The sequence below is a fragment of the Cryptomeria japonica genome, chromosome 7 (genome assembly GCF_030272615.1).
Source record: "Cryptomeria japonica chromosome 7, Sugi_1.0, whole genome shotgun sequence".
In the NCBI taxonomy this organism is placed as follows: Eukaryota; Viridiplantae; Streptophyta; class Pinopsida; order Cupressales; family Cupressaceae; genus Cryptomeria; species Cryptomeria japonica.
In genome coordinates, this window is record NC_081411.1 from 600,547,474 (window position 1) to 600,570,435 (window position 22,962).

At 35.7% G+C, this 22,962-nt stretch overlaps 1 protein-coding gene across 6 annotated transcripts in view; it reads left to right on the plus strand.

Moving 5' to 3' along the window:
- Positions 1–3,962: 3,962 nt before the first annotated feature.
- LOC131029660 (uncharacterized) overlaps positions 3,963–22,962 on the plus strand; it is a 127,651-nt gene continuing 108,651 nt past the window's right edge. For all 6 annotated transcript variants that reach the window (XM_057960238.2, XM_057960242.2, XM_057960240.2 and 3 more), the window contains exon 1: positions 3,963–4,301. In XM_057960238.2, the coding sequence (XP_057816221.2) occupies positions 4,121–4,301 (181 nt within the window). In that variant the 5' untranslated portion in view covers positions 3,963–4,120. The remainder of the gene's footprint in view (positions 4,302–22,962) is intronic.

Here is a 22,962-nt window from a genome sequence, read left to right on the forward strand (position 1 = left end):
GATTTTTGGCATACTAATTCACCCCCCCCCCCCCCCCCCCCCCTTCTTAGTATTCATCAGCCCTCCCACTCGCATTTCATCCTCCACTCCTCATGTATCCAATTCTACACAGGTCAAGAAGGAAGTTGGTGGATATGGTTAAAGAAAGAGAACGATGGGATAAGATGATAGGACAAAAAGGCTTTTACATGACATAGGGTGTATCTTTTAGTGAGTCAACATAATTTAGACTTGATATGTTGCATGTTTAATCTTGGGCCCTAGTTTGCCCGAGGACAAGAAAAGGTGTAGTTGGGGGAAGTGACCAGTCTTGCAATTGGCACTGTTTTATCTATTTTATCCTCACTTTCATAAGACTTTTTATATGTTTTTAGATTATATCTTGAACCATGTTTATCTTAATAAATGATATACATAACATTTGATGAATGCATATGTTATGTGTATTTTCATGTTTGATATAATGTCATAATGTTGTAAATGGTGCCAATTTGAATGAATGCTTGCTTTGATATACTAACCTACAACTTAACTTTAGCAGCTCAACCACAACTAAAGAAGAACATGGCCCTGCAATCTGCAAGGAAAAAGTTAGAGGATGTCCACCAAAACACAACTATAATGAATATCTATTGACCTTGTCTTTGAAGAATAAATACACAAAGAATTTGGAGAAGCTCACAAGATAATGAAGTTATTCTTCATTAAGTCATGCATATGGATTCTTGCATGTTCCTATCATTTTGTTTACTATTTGAATAAGATTCCAACTTGGATTGAGACTCTCGTTAAGTTAGTTGTTGTTTTAAGTTTCACAGTAGCGTAAGTCATCCTTATCATTAGGGAGGATTAAGAAGTGTTCATAATCGATCTTGAGATGTAATTAGCCCACTCTCTTAGACTGTGTATAAAGTCTAGTTGTACTAGAGTTAGGAGATCTTTTGCATATGTGGTACAACTAAATTTTGCCTAGATTTATGATTAATTAGATAAGTTACTACTATTAGATCTATTATGTATTGTTGAAGATGAATAAAGTGAATGATTGATGACGCATTAAGTTAAGATTACTTTGTGATACGAAGTTACATCCCCTCAAGAAAGGGACATTTGAGGCAATGCAATCCTCTTATAGTTAGTTTCACTTATTTAGCAGTAGTTAGATTGTTCATTACTTTCATAGATTAACTATTGTTACGCTCATTATTCTTTGGTTGAATGCATATAATCTATGAATGAAGTTGATAGCTTAGATTATAAGTTAAAGTTGTAGCCTAAACAAAATGTTGCACTACCCATAACTACTGTTGAGTTAACTTATTAGTTACCCATAGCAACTACTGTACAAACATTTTCACATTTCAACATTATTTCTATTTTAGTTAATTGTTGAACAAGTAGTTAGTTTCCATTATGCAATTGATAGGTGGCTTAGAGAGTCCTTGGTTGCACATATAGTGCCAACATCATCCAAGCATATACATCCTGGCCAATAATTAAATGAGCCTCTTTATAAAAAAATGGTTACATAATTTGGGATTTGTTGGTCCATTGAGAGTATGCATTGAGTTTTCTACATCAATCTATCACACTTAGAGCAGTAAGCTTCCAATTCTATTATATCTTAGATTGGTCTCTTGTAGAAGAAAAATGTCAAGTTGACATATCCAATTGCCTCTTGGCCAAGCTTTTGTTGTTAACATTTCACAATGGAAATTTGATGGCCCTAGGGAAGGGTTATTATCTTCCTTGATCTCAACATCATGATAATCTTATGTTGTCTTTTTGCTTCTCCATTTTAGAAAAAACTTTCTTTAATGGTTTTGTGACCTCTCCTTTTTGCATCCCTATAATCAGGGGACATCTTGGCCATGCTAATTTGGCATATCCCCAATTTATCCACCTATTCATTGTCAATCTTCTACATCATTAGTTATTCTTCCTCCTCAATCAATTCTTCTACCAAAATTTCTCCAAGCTACAAGGTACTTGTGTGGCGATCTTTTGTAATTTTAGAGTCTCACTCCTAGACATAGAGGGGCTCTTGTCTCCTTGTTCTTGATTTGATGCAATCCCTTTGCACTCATTCATTATACCATACATATAACAAGCCACTTTGAAGTCTATCTTAGTTCTCTTATCCTCTATTCATACAATGAAGGGGGCTCAGTCCCTACAATTTCTATTCCATCTATCCTTCACTTGGACCTTGGATACTTTATGTTTATTACCCATCATAGACTCTAATCCCTCACATGGGTAATAACATATCTTACTGTGCTTTGTTGATTTGTCAATATACTTGCCAACTCCCCATTCCCTTTTTCAGAGTTTCTTTTTTGATTATAGGTCTCTATTGGGCTCTCTAGAGCTTTGGTGCTCATTGATGCCGTATGAGAATTGACTTCTTTGCTATTCCTCTGGTGACATTCAATAGTTACATGATCTACACCAAAATAAGTGATACATAACTTCAAAGCTTTCTCTAATTCCACCTTTTGCCTCCAAATGCCTTGTACCATGATGATTTCTAGCTCTTCCCATACAAGTGTGTTAGGTTTTAACAAAACACAAACCCTACCATAAATTTTGCATTCCCCTATAACAATTGTTTCATCTATCTTAATAATCTTTGCTTTCAAAGAATCTTTGTCCTAATATTTGGAGGATAAATTGTAGAATCTTATCCATGTTAGAATTTTTCCCTATCTCCTTTGTCAAGGGGTTGAAATTTAGTCTCCAATCAATGATGTACAGGCTTGGGCCATCCATCATATAGTGCTTTTGAGCAATAATTTCAATCTTTTTCTCCCCATTAGGGTAATTAACTAAGAAAAAACCTTTTGACGTTGATGTGATCATGAAACCTTGCCCCTAATTGTCTAAACATAATTTATTGATTTTTGCCCTAGTTGACAAATCCCTAGCCTTTTTCATGAAAAAGGCTTTCTCTTTAAGGTTTGCTATAAAATTAGATAAGGTGTTAAAATTAAGGGTGATAGCTTTGCTGCTTACAATTTTATGTGATTCGAGCAGAATTCAATTTGCAGTAGTTGCCACATTCACGTCCTTTGGTCTCTAGAATTTCCTTTCCCTTGGCAGGCTAAATATTTGTCTTCTCCATACTATTCTATCCTTGTTCACCTTAGAATGTCCTCTAACCCTTTTTCCTTTCTATCATCGCCAATCAGAAAGCTTGTATTTTGTGTGTCTAAAAACTTGTCCGAATCTTCCTCTGCTTTTTCTCGACTATGAGACATTTTTTACTTCAGAGTTTATCAATCTAAACCTATAAACTTATAGATGAAAACATGTCTCTAATAAATTAAATCTTTAGACAAATAATTAAAATTACAATACTTGTTAGAATCATTATTTTTTAAAGAAAATTGTTATCATTGAATTAAAATACATAAGAATATCTAATACATTAGCTTTGTACATGAAATGATTAAACTAAGAAACACTACAATTTATTTGAAATAGAACTTGAAAGATATAGAAACCCATGTGAAGGAACATAAATGTGTAACCCAAAAATGATAATTAAACTAAGAAGCACTACAATTTATTTGAAATAGAACTTGAAAGATAGAGAAACCCATGCGAAGGAACCATAAATGTGTAGCCCAAAAATGGTAGTCTTATACAAGTAGCATACGCCATGGATGACTCCAACATATATAGAGAAAAAGGACTAAGGTATTTAGTGTGAAGGTTTACCTTTAAGACGAGTATATTTAGAAAAATAAAAATTCTTCACATTGGCCAATGTATATTACTGTGGGGCCCTCTGCCTACCTCAACAAGTAACTAATTAAGACAACGTCCCAACAATTTAAACCCTTCCGCACATCTTTATGGAAACGCCGCTTTCGCCGCTTTCGTCGATTGCCATTTATATACATTCTATGCTTTATAAGAGTTACATCTTTAGCTTTCAGTTATTGATAAAAACTTCGGACAGTCGATTTAGAAGCTTTGGGGTGATACGAAGAGATGGAGAATTATGTATTAGTTATGGTGGACTGCAACCTGATATTTATTTGATTTGCTTTCTTGGTTCAGTTCACATTGTATTTACATAGCTTTTTCATAATCGTGCCTGTAAAAAATAGAAATGGGGGCGGGAAGAAAAACGTATACTTATACTTTAGATGATTCAAAGAATAAGGGAGGGCACCAGTATGCATGGGAAGTAGGAGCACTTTTCAAAGGATTGGATAAGACTGATCTTGCTGGTGTCATATTTGGCTGCACTCACAAGACTTTCAAAGAATGTGTTAGTCAGCTCATATTCGGTAATGATATTTATGACTAAACCAACACCAATTATTTTAGGGTTTTTCTTTTCATGCATGGGGAATGGTGGTAGTTAGTTTTAGTTTATGGTGTTTTCAGAATTTGAGACCTTTGTAGAGAATGCAATTTTGGAGGATTATAGATTTAAATTTCCTTTTTCTTGGACTTTTAGCGCTGCATGCATGCAACATTGCTCTGTACATATTGAGAATCGCTTTCTCTGTTTCTGAAAGGTCTCTTATGCTATATGGGAAAAACTTATCACGATTTCTTTTTTCTTGGGTATATTTATTGGTTGCCTTTAATCTGGTCTAGGAGTGAGCCACATTTAGACCTTGAACACGCTTGTGCTTCTTTTAAATTGGGTCTCACCCTGAATGCACCTCTCTATTTGTTACACCACAATCTTGCCAGAGGTCTGCTAGGTTATAAACCGCCTATAGTTGAGAGGAATACGAATCTGGGTTACACGCTTAAAAGTATTCCATGTTAGAGTTACCCTAGAAGCCATTGGATTGCGTTGTATTATTTTTAAAGACCATAAGGTAATTAAGGTTTTACTTCATTCATTTTTTTGAAAAAATACTTGGATACAATATTCCCACTTGCTTGTGTAGTCACGCCATTTTTCACCAGTAGCTGGGCTTCCCTGAGTTTAACTCAGTTCTCCGGAAAATGAGTAGTCATCTCTTTCTTAAGCTATTTCTGAATTCTAGGCCAATTCTCAAATCGGCATCAAAACTTGATGCAGTCATGAAATTGACATCAAAGATGATATGGGATGTCAAAATACTAATGATATTTCATAAGTCATTTGAGTTAGGTTGTTTGAGTTCGTATGCCATCAACTCTTTTGCTTGGTTGTTGTCAACTTTTATTCTGTTTTACTCGTTTACTCTTTGGCTGGTGCGTTTGAGTATGCATTGTATAATTGGTTACACATTGATTTTTATGGATTTGAGCACACATTCAATGTATATAATACACCTGTAATGCCTCCTATTGTAAATACCCTAGTTTTTGCCCTAAAATCACAATTCCACGTAACTTTCCTACTAGGGTTAGGGACATAAAATTAATCATAAGATACCTCTAACTTATTGGAAAAATTCAACCATAGGGAAGCTAGGATAAGGTGACTCGATAGGGTGTCTTAGAGATCCTCCACCCTAGGCCCAAGAGCAGATATACCATTCCTCTTGATCTCATGTGGCCCGTGTCATCCACATATGAGGTGGTGTACCTAGTGAGGTGTCCTATACTAGTTCCCTCTCATCTTGCCATCCATTTCCCACTTCCTATGATTGAACTCCTTGGTGTGTTAATTCACCATGATAGAGAGATGAGGTGTATTCACAATAGGGTGCCCTGAAAGCATATCTCGCCTAAGCCCAAGGACAGTACTCTTGTTACCCCCTTGGCCTCGTGGGACCATTTGGTCACCATTATGAGGTGGCGTACCTAGAAGAGTACCCCATTGCCATACCCCTCTTCTAATCCCTCAATTCCTCGACCATGGCTGACTATAATAATCATTCAGAACATATAAAGAATTCAATATTATGCATGTATTCTACATATGATAATCAGTCATAAACAACAGCATACCCTAATAAGTAATAAGCAGATACAAATAATAGTCATCATGCTATGTGTAAAGAACTCATACCAAACCACAAGTATATTCCAACTGCTGTACATTTAATAATTAATATTCAATCTGATCTGTCTAATACAATGATATTTGCATGATTGATTGATTGATTCAATGAATTCCTTTGATTGGATGATTTGAGGTATTGGTGAGTGATGACTAAGTGGTTGTTGATTAGATGACTGATGAGTGAGTGAGTGATCCTTGAATGCTTGGAATGATCTCTCCTTTATACATTATTGGGGGAAGAGTCACCACCTTTCATAGGAATTGAGGGATCACCTTTCATAAAAATTGAGTCACCATGTTTCATTGCTGCCTTTGAGAATAATATATTATTCTCCAAATTGATCTACCTTCCCTCTCTTCCTCAAATGAATCTTCTCCCCTTTATATCTTCCCATGTGAGGCAGAGGTCACATCTCTTCATCGTGCCTGCCCTTTGGCAAGAGACACAATTAATCACAATTTCCACCCTTTGAAATAGTACAAACCTTCATAATTCTTGCCCTTTGGAAGAGCCACTTCCTTATCTACTTCCCATTCCTTTCTTCTTCCATTAATCCTTCCTCAATTTACATGCTTCATTCATTTCTCCCCTCCTTATCATCCCATTTCAAATGGTCTCTTTTCCTTCTTATATCTCATTTTTGAGAGTCACAACTCTTTCATTCCATGCCTTTTGACGATTCATTAACTTAATTACATTTTAATTGTATTATATTATATTATATTTTTATTGTTTTTTGTTTTAATTTATTATTAAATCCTATTTCTAAACGGACATTACAGTCTGCCCCGCCCAAAATTGATTGTCCTCAAGCAATGATCATGGAGTGTTTCAAGACGATTCCCAGTATGAAATGGCTTTGGAAACACACATGAAATAAACTTGTTGTAAACACATCAAACATGATGCGAATCATATTCAAAACGTAAGGCATACATTAGGAAGGCTCACACACACACATGAAGTAATCACACTGGAAACATGATAGACATGAAGCATACACACAACATATGAAGCATAGACATAAATACATATAAGTCATGAAGCATCCATGTAAGACATGCAAGGCATGAAGTAATACACGTTAGACATGTAAGGCTGGAAGCAGTGTGGGCGCAAAGCATAAGATACGAGTTATACATGAGAAAGGTATTTATGGAGTAAGCATGCTGTGAACACAAAGCATACATGAGAAGGGAATATAAAACACATGGAGTGAACATGCGTAAAACACATTAGGTATGAATCTGTAATGTCCCCACTTTGAAATAGAATTTAATGGTAAATATAAATAATAAAATTAAAATTCAAAAGAACAAAATTAAAATTAAAATGAAAATATAAAAGAATATAATTAAATATAATTAAAATTTAATTAAGTTAACGAATGGTCAAAAGGCATGAAATGATAAGTTGTGACTCTCCCAAATCTTGTATCACAGCTCACGATTAATCGAGACACCCTACCAAATCTTGTATCACAGCTCACTATCCTAACTTATGTCTCTATCTCTGATATTATACATAGTTAATTCTGTGTATAGTTGCTTATATGACCATTCTTTAATGTAATTTGTAGTATCTTCTGACTTTGTTTCTGCAGGTTTTAACTGCAGCAGAGGCTAAGGTTTCTCTCTTAACCCCTACACTAAGAATTGAGATCCATAACTAGGATATTTTAAGGCATTTCCATTAAGGGACATTACAGAATCCAACTCGTCAAGTATGAAGCATGTGCATGAATACATAAGATATGAGTCATATACACGAATACACATGGAGTATACATATGAATGCACATAAGACATCAAGCATACAAGTAAAGCATGAAGTACACACATGAATATATGTAAGGCATGAATTATACACATGAATACACGTAAGGTATGAATCATACACATGAATACATGCAAGGTGTAAAGCATGAAGCATACACGTAAAACATGTAAGACATGAAGTAATACACATAATACATGGAGGCATGAAGTTTACACATAAGGCATGAAGCACACATGTAAGGCACGAAGCAATACATAAATACATGTAAGATACAAAGCATATATGAGAGAGACACTCATGGAGTGGACATACATCAATCATGAAGCAACACATAAATGCACACATAAGACACAAGGCATACATGCCTGAAAACATATCAGACATGAAGCAAACACAAGGCATTCATGAGAAAAGCACACATATTAAATATACATGGAATAAGCATGCTCAACATGCATTAGTGATGAAGTAATTAAAGGCATGCATATATAGAAATGCAATGTTGGTCTACTTGATTTTATTTTTGGACTAAGTTTATAGACACCCTTTTTAGACCTTCAAATTGCTTTTGAATAGATTGCATTTCATTGTTTTAGCTTTTCCCTGCAAGCTGGCAGGATCATGCTTTGATACCATTTGTAATGTCCCCTATTGTAAATGCCCAAGTTTTTGCCCTAAAATCACAATTCCAATTAACTTTCCTACTAGGGTTAGGGACATTAAATTAATCATAAGATACCTCTAACTTATTGGGGAAATTCAACCATAGGGAAGTTTGGATAAGGTGACTCGATAGGGTGTCTTAAAGATCCTCTACCGTAGGCCCAAGAGCGGATATACTATCCCTCTTGGCCTCATGTGGCCCGTGCCATCTGTATGAGGTGGTGTACCTAGTGAGGTGTCCTATACTCATTCCCCCTCATATTGCCATCCATTTCCTACTTTGTATGATTGAACTTGTGTGTTAATTCACCATGATAGAGGGATGAGGTGTATTCACAACAGGGTGCCCCAAAAGCCCATCTCTTTCTGAGCCCAAAGGCAGTACCCTTTACACCCCTTGACCTCATAGGACCATTTGGTCACCACCATGAGGTGGCATACCTAGAAGCATAGTTGGACTACTTGCCGAAAACTCTGCGATTAGTTAAAAAAAGGCAAGTTTTTACGACTTTTACTCACCATAAAAACTCGCCTCACCGAGTTTTTGGCGAGTTTTTCACAAAAACTCGAGAAGTTTCGATAAAAACTCGGCAACACTAAAAAAAGAGGCCCAAATATGTCAAAAACTATTTTTGTTTTTTCAGGTCAATTTCATTCTCTTCATCAGAATATATACATGAAATATAACTTTTAAGTATAAGTGAACTTTAAGTTATATTTCATGTATATATTGGCAGGATGTTTGAGAGTGGTTTCAGATCTCTAGGAGTTATAATGCAAATTCTAGGTTTTAGAAGATCTTTTAATTTTTCAGACTCGTCATATTTCAGTAATCAGCATGCTCCTATCAACATTCTCTTGCTCTCTCTCTATCTCACTCACTTTATCTGCCCCGAATTTTAGACCTATCTATCTCCCTATCACTCTTCCTCTATCCCCCTCTCTACCACTCTCCATCTCACTCTCTCCTCTCCCCCAAGATCTAGACCTATCTCTCTACCCCTCTCTTTCTCACCCTCAGACCTCGGCGAGGGGTGCTACCCTCAACCTAATTTTAATTTGTAGATGCTTGGTGGCAAAGTCAGGGTGGAGATACCCTAAATTTCAAAAAATTTCCCTCAGAATCTTATGTCAACCTCGTAGTTCATTCAATTGTGAGTGCAATTGGAGCTTGTTTGAGGCCATCGACACAAAGAAGAGGAGCAAGTTAGCTCAAAAACGCCTCAATGACCTTGTCTTTGTGCATTATAATCTTCGGTTGCGCATAAGGAAGGTAGAGGAAGCACGTCCAATTGATTTGGATGATATAGATCCTTACAATGATTGGATATCACAGGAGTAGCCTCCATTGTTTATAGAGGATGACATCAATGATTTGGAGAGGTAGGCTATGGAGGAGGAGGGGGGTGGATTTGGTTTCACACTGGATGACATTGAAGAGGATAAGGAGTCATTGCCAATGCCAGGTGCAGCTAGAGACAGAGCTACATCTAGGATGGAGGATGAGCCACAACTTGAGCCAGTCATACCGAGTGAGGAGGCACAATCATGCCCACAACAGACTTCAAGGACTAGACCCTCTAGTTCTACATCTCCCTTAGATTTTACTAGAGTTGGGAAGAGGAAGATGTAATTGTATTGATTTATTTACTTTTAGTTCTACAAAAACTATTTACTATTTTGCTTCCAGCCATCAACATTCCTCGTGAGGATGCGATCTTGTACTCACTTTGTGTTTAAATATATCTAGACTCAGCTTGTTTCTTTTGTGTTCTCATTTATTGACTCATGGGATGCATCTTCTCATTGAATTTTGCAAAAAAAATGCATTTCTAATTAAATTTAAGCAATTTTTTAAGTTGCTGAGTACTGGCCGAGTTTTTTCCGAGTTTTTTTTTAGGCCTTGGCGAGTTTTTGCTAATGGCAAGTAGTTCAACTATGCCTAGAAGAGTACCCCATCGCCGTACCCCTCTTGTAATCCGTCAATTCTTCTACCATGGCTGACCTTAATAATCATTCAGATCATATAAAGAATTCAATATCATGCATGTATTCTAAGTATGATAATCAGTCATAAACAAGTATATCCTAATCAGTAATGAGCAGATACAAATAATATTCATCATGCTATGTTTAAAGAACTCATACCAAACCACAAGTATGTTCGAACTGTTGTGCATTTGAATAACACGGTATTATATTATGAAATATTTTAGTGACTAATTCAAAGAGGTTCATCTCCTTATATAGAGTTTGAGAGATGTATCAGACAATAAATAAATCAAAATTTGATATTTGTCCAAGATTCTAAATACTAATAATAGCTAACATTGGTATACAACACTATGTCATTTTGGTGTAAGCCATATATTTTAACACTTTCAGGCTTACTGTGCTTGAAGAAAAACATACTAACACATAGACTGAAAACTAAAAATCTTTAGAATCATGCATTCTTTAGAAGCTCCTCTTTGAAAATAGTTCTTGGACTAGGTAGAACTTCATCAAGCTACCTCATAACCCTTGTAAAGGTGTAGTTTACGAATTGAATTCCAGTTTTTCTATATTCCACACTCCCAAACTTCTAAATTATGAATCTCTCAATTATTGCAGAATCATCAATGTTAAGCTACATCCATCATGCTCCATCAAGTTGTTTCATGAACCTTGTGAGCATATAATTCCCAAGATCTACAAGCTCTTGAACTAAGTAGGCGACAATACATGCTAGCTTCATTTATGCTAGATCCCTTTCTATCTTCAAAATGTGGGCTTTTTAAAATATAGGTTTTTCATCAACAATTTCTTCACCACTATTAGCATTTGATAGATCTTCAACAATGATTATATTATCTTTATTTGGTTTGTCTTTGAGTTTTCCCTTGAGGACATCGACCTGAATTCTATAGTTCGAGGTTTTGATCTCTTTTCTTGCAATTATAACATTGTATCTCCCCTTTGTTTTTATCTGATCTTCTACAATTGTTTCTTGAGTATAATGTACTTTCATGTTGAGGATCACCTTTTGTATCTCTTGTATTTGTTCTCTTTTCTGTAGCTAAGAGAGCTGAAATCACATCTTTTAAAGCTTGAGAATGTTTTTGACTTAGAGTAATTGCTATATTTAGAAGGCAAATTGTTTAGCAAAATGGCTTTGGTATCCTTGTCATTCATCCCATGATTGACTTCTACTAGTTGTCTAATGGGAGACCTTAGACTTTTTATGTGGCTAGACATAGTGACTCTATTATCCATCTTGAATTTGAATAGTTGAACCTTTAGCAAAAAAATTGTATTAATTGCTTTTGCTCCAAATAGTTTATTTAGATAATGATTTTTCCAGATCTACATGATGTAACTCAAAAGTGGATAGAACAAGTCCAATGATGACTTTGGCTCTATCATCTTTGCGTTGCCAACCTAGTAACTTATTTGCATTTGTAGGTGGTTTCTCATTTCTATTTACTATATGCCACAAGTTCCTATTTATCAGTTGCCTCTAGATTTTTACTATTCAAGTGTGGAAATCAAGGCTAGAATATTTTCAAACAAAATTTCCTTTTTTAAAAAAATGCCCTAGATAATAACTTTTTCTCAACACTAAAAACTGTACTAATCTTCTTTCGAAAAAATAAATTTTAAATGCAGTTTTTTTTACCCAAAAATTTGGGCACTACTTGCATGCCCTATTTGTGTGCTCAAGAAGTGTGCCCTAGTCATGATTTTAGCGAGACCTTGTAATTGCAAAAACCCATGGCCATTGTTAAAAAAAAAGGTGCAAATGAAACTAGAAATTGTGATTGTTGTTGCATACCCTATAATCATGACTTTTTTGCATGCAATTTAATCATAGTTGAGGCTGGAACTCTTGGAACTGAAGGCTGTGTGCCCTGGGGTTGTAAACATCGATACAAAGAAGGCACCTACAATCATAGACATTGTGGATTTTAATGGACATAGGTCATATGAAAAATGCAAGTTACATGGCATTCGCCACCAAAATTACAAAATGTAGAGCCAAAACATAATAATGGGCTGTGAGCATTTGCAATAAATACAATGACATCATAAATAGTCAACTCAGCTTAGAATTAGAATCATTAGGATCTAATATGATGTAAAAAAAGCATTGAAATATTATAAATTATTTCCTTTAAGCCCCAACAATGGAAACTCAAAGGGGGGGCGATAGTTATGGGCTCTGATTCCTCCCAATGTTGCATGTTTTACCAAACAAAAGTAAGGAAGCGTTGATTGGTTTTGAAGGGCAGCAATTAGTATAAAGGAGGGATGCTTCACTTAGGAGAAGTGGTATCTGTTGTGAAGAGTTGCTATGCTGATAAAAGTTGTGACTCTTCATGCCTTTATGGGGAATATAAAAGGTGGATCTATTCATTGGGGAAAAGCCATCGAACCATCAAGTTTGGATTTGGAAAAGAATTAAAAAATAAAAGAAAGTCTATAATATTAAGGAAAGTAATTGGTATGCAAGTATTATTGTATTTATTTATTTATCTTAACATAAATCTGTTGGGAATTATTTAAGTCCTATTTAATAAAATTGCCAATCCATCAAGAAATATAGGATAAGTAATTATTTACCTAATTTCTTCTAGCAACCATGTTTGGAATCAATGCAAAATGTTTTATAGGAAGATGTGGTACAATTGGTCTTCCCTCATCAAGTACTTCACCCCAAGATGGATGGACTAGAGGTCCTCCCATACTTGTGAGCCAAGGGGCTGAATGGATTGGAGGTTCATTTTGTGTCCTTGGACTTGGTTGAGGATGACAGTTTCCTGACGTCATATCAAGATTTTCCATTAGATTCCTATTATGGTTGACTATGGGAATAAGCTATGAAACATATATGAATGAGTTTAGGATACTTTGATTTTAACAAAGATTATTTGTATATGATCATAGATTCTTGATATTAATTAACATTGTTTATAAAACCTAAATTAAGATTTTTTCTACATTGGCATTACAATTATGCAATTTTATTATAGAATTCTATTTGTAAATAAATTGCATTTGTTGGAATTGTTATTTTTGGGCTAAAATCAGGTATATCCCAAAAAGGGGACATTACAATTGGTATCAAAATGTTGATCCTACCAGCTTGATGATCAAGAAGAATAGTTTATGCAATCAAGCCAAAGAGCTCAAAGGGCATTGGAGAGAGAGAGAAGGAAACTTGCGACAAATAATAACCCTACTCAAGGCAATAAAATGGGTCAACAATTGGGGAATGAGTTGAGAGTCTTCATGGAACAAAATGAGTGAACAACTAGGGAATGAGTTGAGAGCCTTCATGGAACAAAATGAGAGGACAACCCGAGCCTTCATGGAACAAAACGAGAGGACAATTCAAGTACTTCTCCAAACCCTAGAAAACATGAATAACACAATTAGTGAACTTGGGCCTAACCAAACAAATGGAAGGGATGTAAACTCTAATCACTCGGAGAATAACAACATATCACCATTAGGGTCAACACCTAGGTTAACAAGACCTTCATTCTTACCCAGGGAAGAACCAACAAGGGAAGAAGAAGAAAACAATCCACCAATCAATAACTTCGATGAAAATGTTGAAGCCTAGATTGGACCCCAAAATTAGGAGGAATATTCAACTCAGGGAATGTTAATGTTGTGATGCTAGGACATGAAGTTACCCCTAGAAAGGAAAAAAGACAACCTAACAAAGATTTATGTCGAAGGGTAAGTAAAATGACCCTCCCCAACTTTGATGGATCAAGAAAAGTCACAACATATTCATGGGTCCGAAAATTGGACGCCTATTTCTCCCTTAGTCCCATGGTCGAAGAGGATGCTACCAAATTTACCATTTTACATTTGGAAGGAGTTGCACACAATTGGTGGCATCATGGTATTATTACTCAAGGGCACTAGAACACAACCTTCGATGAATTCACACAAAAGCTCATAAAACAATTTGATCAAAAGTATCTCAAATGGGACTTCAAATAACAAACACAATTAAAACAAGAGAGATTTGTAGAGGATTATGTAGCAGAATTCCAAAAAATTTCAGTCATGGTACCAATGATTATCCAAGGTAGGCTTACATACCTATTTATTGAAGGGTTAAAAGAATCAATTTGTGGTTTGGTGAGCACTCTTGACCTTACATCACTTCAATATGCAATCGAAAAAGCATTGAGGTTGGAAGTCACATCAACAAAGGACAAAATCTATACAAAGAATCTAACCTCAAATATGCCCACCCAACTCTTCTATAAGAAATATGGGCATCCAAAGACATTTCCTCCTCGAACCTTCAATACAAAGGATGACATAGAAGAGCTTCAAAAGAAGGGTTGTGTTTTTGATGTAAGGAGAAATGGGTGTATGGACATGATTGAAGAAAAGGGGGACAAGCACACAACTTAAAAGCAATATGGAATGAGGAGAAAAGTGAAGAAGAATATGAAACACAATGGAAGACAAGGAAACAAGAAGATGAAGGAAATAAAAGAGGTACATTAGCTACACTTTTAGGAGCACCCAAATATCACCCTTTTAGAATCCATAGTGTTCTATAGGACAAAAAGTGACTGTCCTAGTGGATAACGACACCACTAATAACTTCATTGATGAAAGTCTAGTGTCAAGAATGAAATTAGAAATTGAAATTTTTAAAGGTTTCAAGGTGGTCATGACAAATGGATTTACTACTCTATGCATACAAGGAATCCAACAACTAAGTATTACCTTAGAAAGACATCAAATCAAGGAGGACTTCTATGTGGTGAACATGGGTGATACCGAAGTGGTATTAGGCATCCAATGGCTGCACTCCTTAGGGAGATATCACCAAGACGTCCAAAAGATGGAGCTTTGTTTTCAACACAATGCCCAAGAGGTAAATTTACAAGGTTTATCTGATGGGCCCCAAGGGTAGTATCATCTAAAAGAATGGAGAGAGCCTTTAGACATGGTCAGGTGGAATGGGCAACACAATGTATGATACTTGACAGATCTTCATCCAATGGAAACCAAACTACACACGTGGACATCCAACCTATCCTAAACAAACATAAGAAGGTTTTTAGCAACATCCCATCAGAACTTTCTCCAAAAGGGGGTTTTGAACATGCTATTGAACTAGAAAAAGGGGCCAAACTTGTTATTACCACACCCTATCGACACCCAAGAAAATATAAAGAAGAAATTGAGGAAACCATTGAAGAATTATTGGAAATGGGACATATTTGGCCTAGCTCTAGCCCTTTTGCTTTCTTTGTAGTATTAATGAAAAAGAAAGATTGATGTGCATTTTTTATAGGGCCCTTAATAAAAAGACCATTAAGAATCGTTACCCCATTCCTAGGGTAGATGAACAAATTAATGAGCTTCATGGGGCAGTGTACTTCTCAACCTATGTTTAGGGTACCACCAAATTAGGGTGAGGAAGGAGGATGTCCACATAACAACTTTTAGATATCATTTTGGGCACTTTGAGTTCCTTCTCTTGCCTTTTAGACTAACCAATGCCCCTGTAACCTTCCAATTTTGCATGGATCACCTATTTAGCAAACAAGTAAGAAAATTCCTTTTGGTATTTTTCGATGATATTCTGATTTATAGCAAAACTTGGGAAGACCACCTAAGACATAGATGAAGTATTTGTATTGGGGATACTTGAACAACAATCATTATTTGCCAAAATGTCCAAATGTAAATTTGGATTGGAGGAGATTTATATCTAGAACACAAAATCAGTGCCCAAGGAGTTAGCATTGGTGAAGAAAATATTAAAGCCATAAGGGATTGACCAAAACCAAGGTCTTTAACTCATCTAAGAGGATTTTTGGGACTTCACAACTATTACAAAAGATTCATTAAAGGCTTCTCAAGGTTAACTACCCCTCTAATAGTCTTAACCATGAAAGGTGCATTCTCATGGAGTTCAAAGGCCCAACAATACTTTGGAAGGCTAAAGGAAATATGAGCTCCTACCTAGTTTTGGCCATTCCAAACTTCTCATTACCATTTGAGTTACAATGTGATGGTTTCAAAGAATGTTGGAGGAGTCTTAATGCAAAACAAACATTCCATATCTTTTGAAAGTCGAAAACTAAATGAAACCAAAAAGAACTATTCCGTCATGCATGCCCTAGCAAAAGTTAGACAATACCTAGTTTGTGGGAGGTTCATTGTCAAAACTGATCATAATAGCCTAAGAATCTTCTTAAACTAGAAATATTTAAATGGTAGACAACAAAAATGGGTTAGCAAATTACACGCCTATGACTTTGACATTGAGTGCATGAAAGGGAAAAATAATGTTATAGTTGATGCCCTATCATCAAGATCGCATCTATCCTCCATGATGGGTATCTCCACAAAATGGAAGAATTCCATAATTGTAGAAAATGCCAAGGACAAATTATCAAATGATATATTTGAAGGAAAACTATAAGATGAAATGTACCAAGTATTAGATGATCTTATTCTCTACAAAGATAGAATATATATCACTTCGGGATCAAAGATGAAGGGAAAAATTATGAAAGCCTTTCATGATATCCCTTTGGCAAGGCATCAAGGGTACTACAAAACTTACAAACAAAAAAGAGAAAGATTCTCTTGGAAAGGTCTCAAGGGAGACATCCTAAAACACATTAGAGAGTGCATGGTGTGTCAAAGGAATAAAGGACATACATTTCCCATGGGATTACTTCAACCCCTACCTATATCTAATAAGAAATGGGAAAGTATTTCAATGGATTTCATTACACAGGACTCTCATAGGTGTAAGGAAAGGATTGCATATATGATGTTGTGGATTGTCTAACTAAGTATGCGCATTTTCTTGCATCTATCGAAATTTTCAAACTACTCTGGTAGCATATGTCTTCTTCTAAGACATTTTCTAACTACATGGTTTACCCAAAAACATTGTTAGTGACAGGGATAGCAGATTCCTTAGTTTGTTTTGGCAAGAGCTCTTTAGACTAGCAAGGATTGAACTCACCGCAAGTAGAATTTACCACCCACAACTTGATGGATTGAGATTGTCAATAAATGGCTTGAGGGATATCTAAGAAACTATGTCACCAGACAGCAAAACACATAGATAAAATGGTTACATTTTGGGGAGTATTGCTATAACACCACTCATCATATGTCAATAGGAACGAGTCCTTTCAAAGCATTGTATGGGTAGGAAGCAACCTCATTGGGAGATTTGATTCTCACCGAAAGTTGAGTGCTAGAAGTTAGAGACTTAGTACAACAAATTATAGAGATTGTGAATACACTTAAAGATGATTTGCACCATGGACAAAATCAACAAAAGATATATGTTGATTGAAGAAGATTTGAAAGGACATTTGAAGTGGGGGACTTAGTCTTCCTAAGATTACAAACTTATAAACAAACTTCTATCAAGTTTGTCACCTTCTTGAAGTCTTACTTCACCTTATTTTAAGTAGGTTTTCTCACCAAAATTCTCCAATGCTTGTTCGCATGCAAAATGTGTTTGCAAAATTGGATTCTAATTCTGATATCTTTCTTTGTGTGTATCTTCCTCTTGCTACTATACAGTTGAGGTTCTATCATTTGTGTTTTGATTCCTTGTGTCAATCTTCTTATTCTAAGGCAACAGTTTTGCAAGGCTACTTTCTTTCCCCAATTGGGTGAAGGCATGTTTTGCAATTTGCCCCTATAATTTTAATGAGTGTGACATAGAGTGATATGAGCTGCAGTTGCTCAAGATATTTCTGACATGATTCATCAACACAAACCTTGGTTCCAATTATTGATAAATTATGCTAACTATTGACATACACTAAGAATCACGCTTAATGAGCAATGGACAACTATCAAATTTGTGGCTCTTAAATGATGTGAATATTGGTGCCCCCTTCAGCATATCAGATCAAGCTAATCTTCCTTATGCAAAGCCTATATTGAACATGATACAAGAAGAAATGGTTGAAGATTCACTCACACAGCTATGAAATAACATTTGTAAGAAAGAGCAGCATTTCTAGGATGATCTCTTGGTTGTGATTCAGAAAAGAAAATAATAAATAATTAAAAAATACTAATTTAACCTAAATCCTGATATATGAACTTATGATATTTTGAATTATGTAGTGTTATTTTTTTTACGTTTTTGTTTTTTATTGCTGGTTATAAACATTACATTGATATTATGGTTAATTTTCATAGTTTATTTATGGAGTTTTGCATAATGAATTGTACCTATTTAGTGTTGTTTTAAAAAATCGGTGTTTTCCTTTTCCATTCCCAAACCAGAGTTCAGACTTGTACTCTTTTCTTAGTAACTTATGTTCAATGCAAATATAATGTTTGGTTTTGTGTTCGGTGTTTGTCTAGCACAAAATTGTTTAACCTTGTTGTGGTATGTGACATTGTGCTCACTTACCACTAGCATGGAATCTTCTAACATTCCACTATGGAATTTTGGTTTGGTTAAATCCCTGGCATCTCATAGTTTGTTTCTTAGGACATTGGGAGGAGGCAAACATAATTTTGATGTGCTTTTTCCTTTTAGCTTGGAGATTCTAACCATCCTTTTATACAAAGAACAAATTATTCTTGCTAAGTGTTATCATATTTTGATTGTGAAGGTCCTTTCTTGTTTGGATTGCTCTTTTAATCTCCCACTTTTTGTGACTATTCTTTTTAAATACCTTTAGCAAATATTTTTGCTTTTGTTCAAGGTGATACTTTGTTACCAATATTTAATAAATTGTTGCTATTCGGATGCAACTCCTTTAATCAGCTTTGTAGCAGCTTCAGATCAGCACTAAACGACAGAAAAATTTGCTACGGCCATCTTCATTCAAACAGGGTAACCATTATTAATAATGATACAACGATTCTCAAAAAAGCAAATAACAACCATACAGATTGGTTAATATGAGCAGTGATCACAATAATACCAAATATATCTATAATCTAAAAGGATGTTTCTTTAATTACAAATTGAAGATTAATTAGATCTGCACAATAGTGTTCTCCATGTGAAATCACTCTTAAGGAAGTATGGGTTTTCATCTGCCAATTCTAAACCTAGAGGGTGTTTAACCTTATATCCGCATAGAGTAAAAATCAAATAATAAAGATGTTTTTCAAAATGATCTCTCCTTCTCCTTGCTTTGTCTATCTTAAATAGAGCCTTCATCCAAAGATGTGCCGCTTCAAATGCCTTTGATTGATATCAACTTCAATTATAATTTTATTTTATAATATTATTTAGTCCTTTTGTTTTAATTATATTTTATGATTGATATTTATTTATTTTAGAATATAAGATGGTTGTATTTGCTGTGCTGGAGAATACATCTATTATACCAAATTTCTACACCCAATCCACCATGGTTACAGGTCGTAGACATTGTTCTTGTAGCAAAAACAGGGCATCGGGGTTTAATGTTTGAAGAGGGGACATTACAGTCTGCTCTTCCTAAGATTGCTTGTCCTCGAGCAATTACTAATTAGGATGTTGATGAATTTCTTCTCCACTGGACTGATTCTTTTTAGAGTTGAATTAACCTTGGAGATATGTGTGTCCATCCACCTGATATGCTTGGCTGAAAGAAATTTTCAAATATAACAAACTCAAATTGCCTCTCTAATTGTTCCAAACCAATTGCATCCTCTCCAGTAGTCAACCCCTTTGTGAGAAGCTGTATTTGGTCATCTTTGATATGATAACTCAGATCTGCTTCCGTGGTTGGAGGTGGTAGGCTGGAAATAACCTTGAAACTGAAATCAGAAATTGTTTTCTCTTTGTAGAATAATACATTTTCTGTGTTTGCGTATGTTGAAATAATAGCTAGTTCGGATCAAATATAAGTATTACTTGTATTGGGCTGGACCCAAACGCATTATGTAACTTGTAACCATTAAGGATTGGTCCTGTTAATTCTGGTAACGTCAGTCATACAATTTCATAATTCCGATGCTTACATGTTAACATATTAGTTTATACGATAAACAATAAATGTTATCTTATGCCACTGGTTACACCCCTTCATGTTATCGGGCTAGGAATGTTATCTTATGCCACCGGTTACACCCCTTCATGTTAACGGGCTGGGGTTAAACGATTTATAATAAATTGCAATCAATCAAGCAAGCAAATTGTTTTTTAATGTGTGGTGACATTAGGAGTGGTACGTAGGGAAGAGATGTGTCTTCCCACGCCACTGGTTACACCCCTTCATGTTATCGGGCTAGGAATGTTATCTTATGCCACCGGTTACACCCCTTCATGTTAACGGGCTGGGGTTAAACGATTTATAATAAATTGCAATCAATCAAGCAAGCAAATTGTTTTTTAATGTGTGGTGACATTAGGAGTGGTACGTAGGGAAGAGATGTGTCTTCCCACGTGGGAAGACATATCTCTTCTCTACGAACCCTCTCATTCACATATATAACATGCATACAATGGGAGGAGGACAATACCGAAATTAATAAGTGTTTTGCTTCCGTTCCATTCACACTACTGCAGTTCGAAGTAAATTCCAGACTTTATCTTCATCTGTTCTAGCCTCTTGATCACAGAATTTAAATAAACTTAACATGGTATCAGAGCTACGTTAAGGAAGATCAAATTAAATTCTGTAACGATCATATAGACCTTCACCCGGTTCTTAGTAGATCACATTCCTATAATCCTAATGGCAACCGGAGTTAGGTTTGAAGATCGACTAGATGGAGCATCAAATTTTGTATCTTGGAAATTCAGCATCATGCTTATTTTGAAAGAAAATAAAATTGACTCCCATGTCAAAAGTGAAATTCCTGAACCCTCTGATGATACAAAGAAAATTCAGTGGAGCAAGGACAGTGAGAAGGCTCTTAAGATAATTGTGGATTCAGTGAGAGACCACATTGTGTCAGTTATTTCTAAATATGAGACAACTTTTTAGATGTTCAAAGCCCTAGTTGACATTTATGAAATCAACAACACTAGCAGGGCTCTCACCTTGAAGAATCAACTACACCATATGAAGATGAATAAAGAAGAGACAGTTACATCCTATTTCTTGAGGATCACTGAGCTTAGGGATCAACTATCCACTATTGGACATCTAGTAGACAACATAGAACTTGCTATGATGGCCCTAAATGGACTTCCTACCTCGTGGGAATCGTTCATTCAAGGAATTAGTGCTCGTTCTAAATTTCCTAAGTTTGATAGATTGAAAACCGATTGCATTCAAGAGGAATCTCGGCTTGTCACAAGAGGAATAAAACAAAACAATGGTAATGAGGACATTCAAGTTTTAAACTCTAATTCCCACAAGAAAGGAAAGAAGAAGAACTTTAAGAGAAAGAGGGACAACGACTCAAATGGAAAGAGGTCTTCAAAGAAGAAGAGAGACATTTCTGAAGTACAATGTTTTAGATGTGACCAATATGGGCACTATGCAATGAAGTGCCCAGACAGGATCAAGCAACAGGCTTCAATGGTAGAAGTTAAGAAAGGGAGTGATTTCGAGAGACTAGTCTTCTACTCAACCCTCTCTAGTCAAGTCACCTCCAGTTCCAACACATGGGTGATTGATAGCGGAGCATCTCGACACATCACTGGATTTCGTGAGCACCTAGATACACTTGTGGAAAATTCAAATGAAGAAGTGACAATTGGTGATGAATCAAATTATCTAGTTACGGGAATAGGAACCTGCAATATCAACCCAAAGGCAGGCATATCCCTACAGCTGACTGGAGTTCTATTTGTACCTGGTATAAAGAGAAACCTTGTCTCAGTTTTTGCACTTGAAAATAAGGGTTACAGATTGACCTTTATGGAAGGAAAGGTACTTGCTTGGCCAAAGAACTCTACCATCAAGAAAGCCCACACCATTGGAGTAAGACAAGGGAGCCTCTACAGACTTTTCACCACTCCACCTCAAGCCTTTATTCATGAGACTCCAGATTCGATTGAACTTTGGCACAAAAGATTAGGGCACCTTCATTTCCATGCCCTACCTAAGATAGAGAAGATGGTGATTGGCTTACCCAAGCTAAGTCACAGTTCTGAAGGAGACTGCAAGGGGTGTGCCTTGGGAAAGAATACTAATGGGTCTTTCAATTCTAGCAACAGTAAATCCAAAAATGTATTAGAATTAGTTCATTCTGATTTATGTGGACCCATGTTTGTACCCTCCTTAGGGGGATTTTTATATTATGTAATATTTGTAGATGATTATTCTAGGAAGACCTAGATATATTTTCTGAGGTACAAAGAGTTTGAAGAAATCCTTTCTAAATTTAAGGAATTCAAAGCTCTTGCAGAAAATAGGACAGGTAAGAAAATCATAACCTTAAGAACAAACAATGGGGGGGAATACACTTCTGATATGTTTAAAGATTATTGTATAAATGCTGGGATTAAAAGGGAGTTAACTGTACCTTATAACCCACAACAAAATGGGGTAGCTAAAAGAAAGAATAGGACTATAGTAGAAGCTGCTAGGGTTATGTTGTTCGACCAAAATATAGAAACCTCATTTTGGGCTGAAGCATCTAGGAC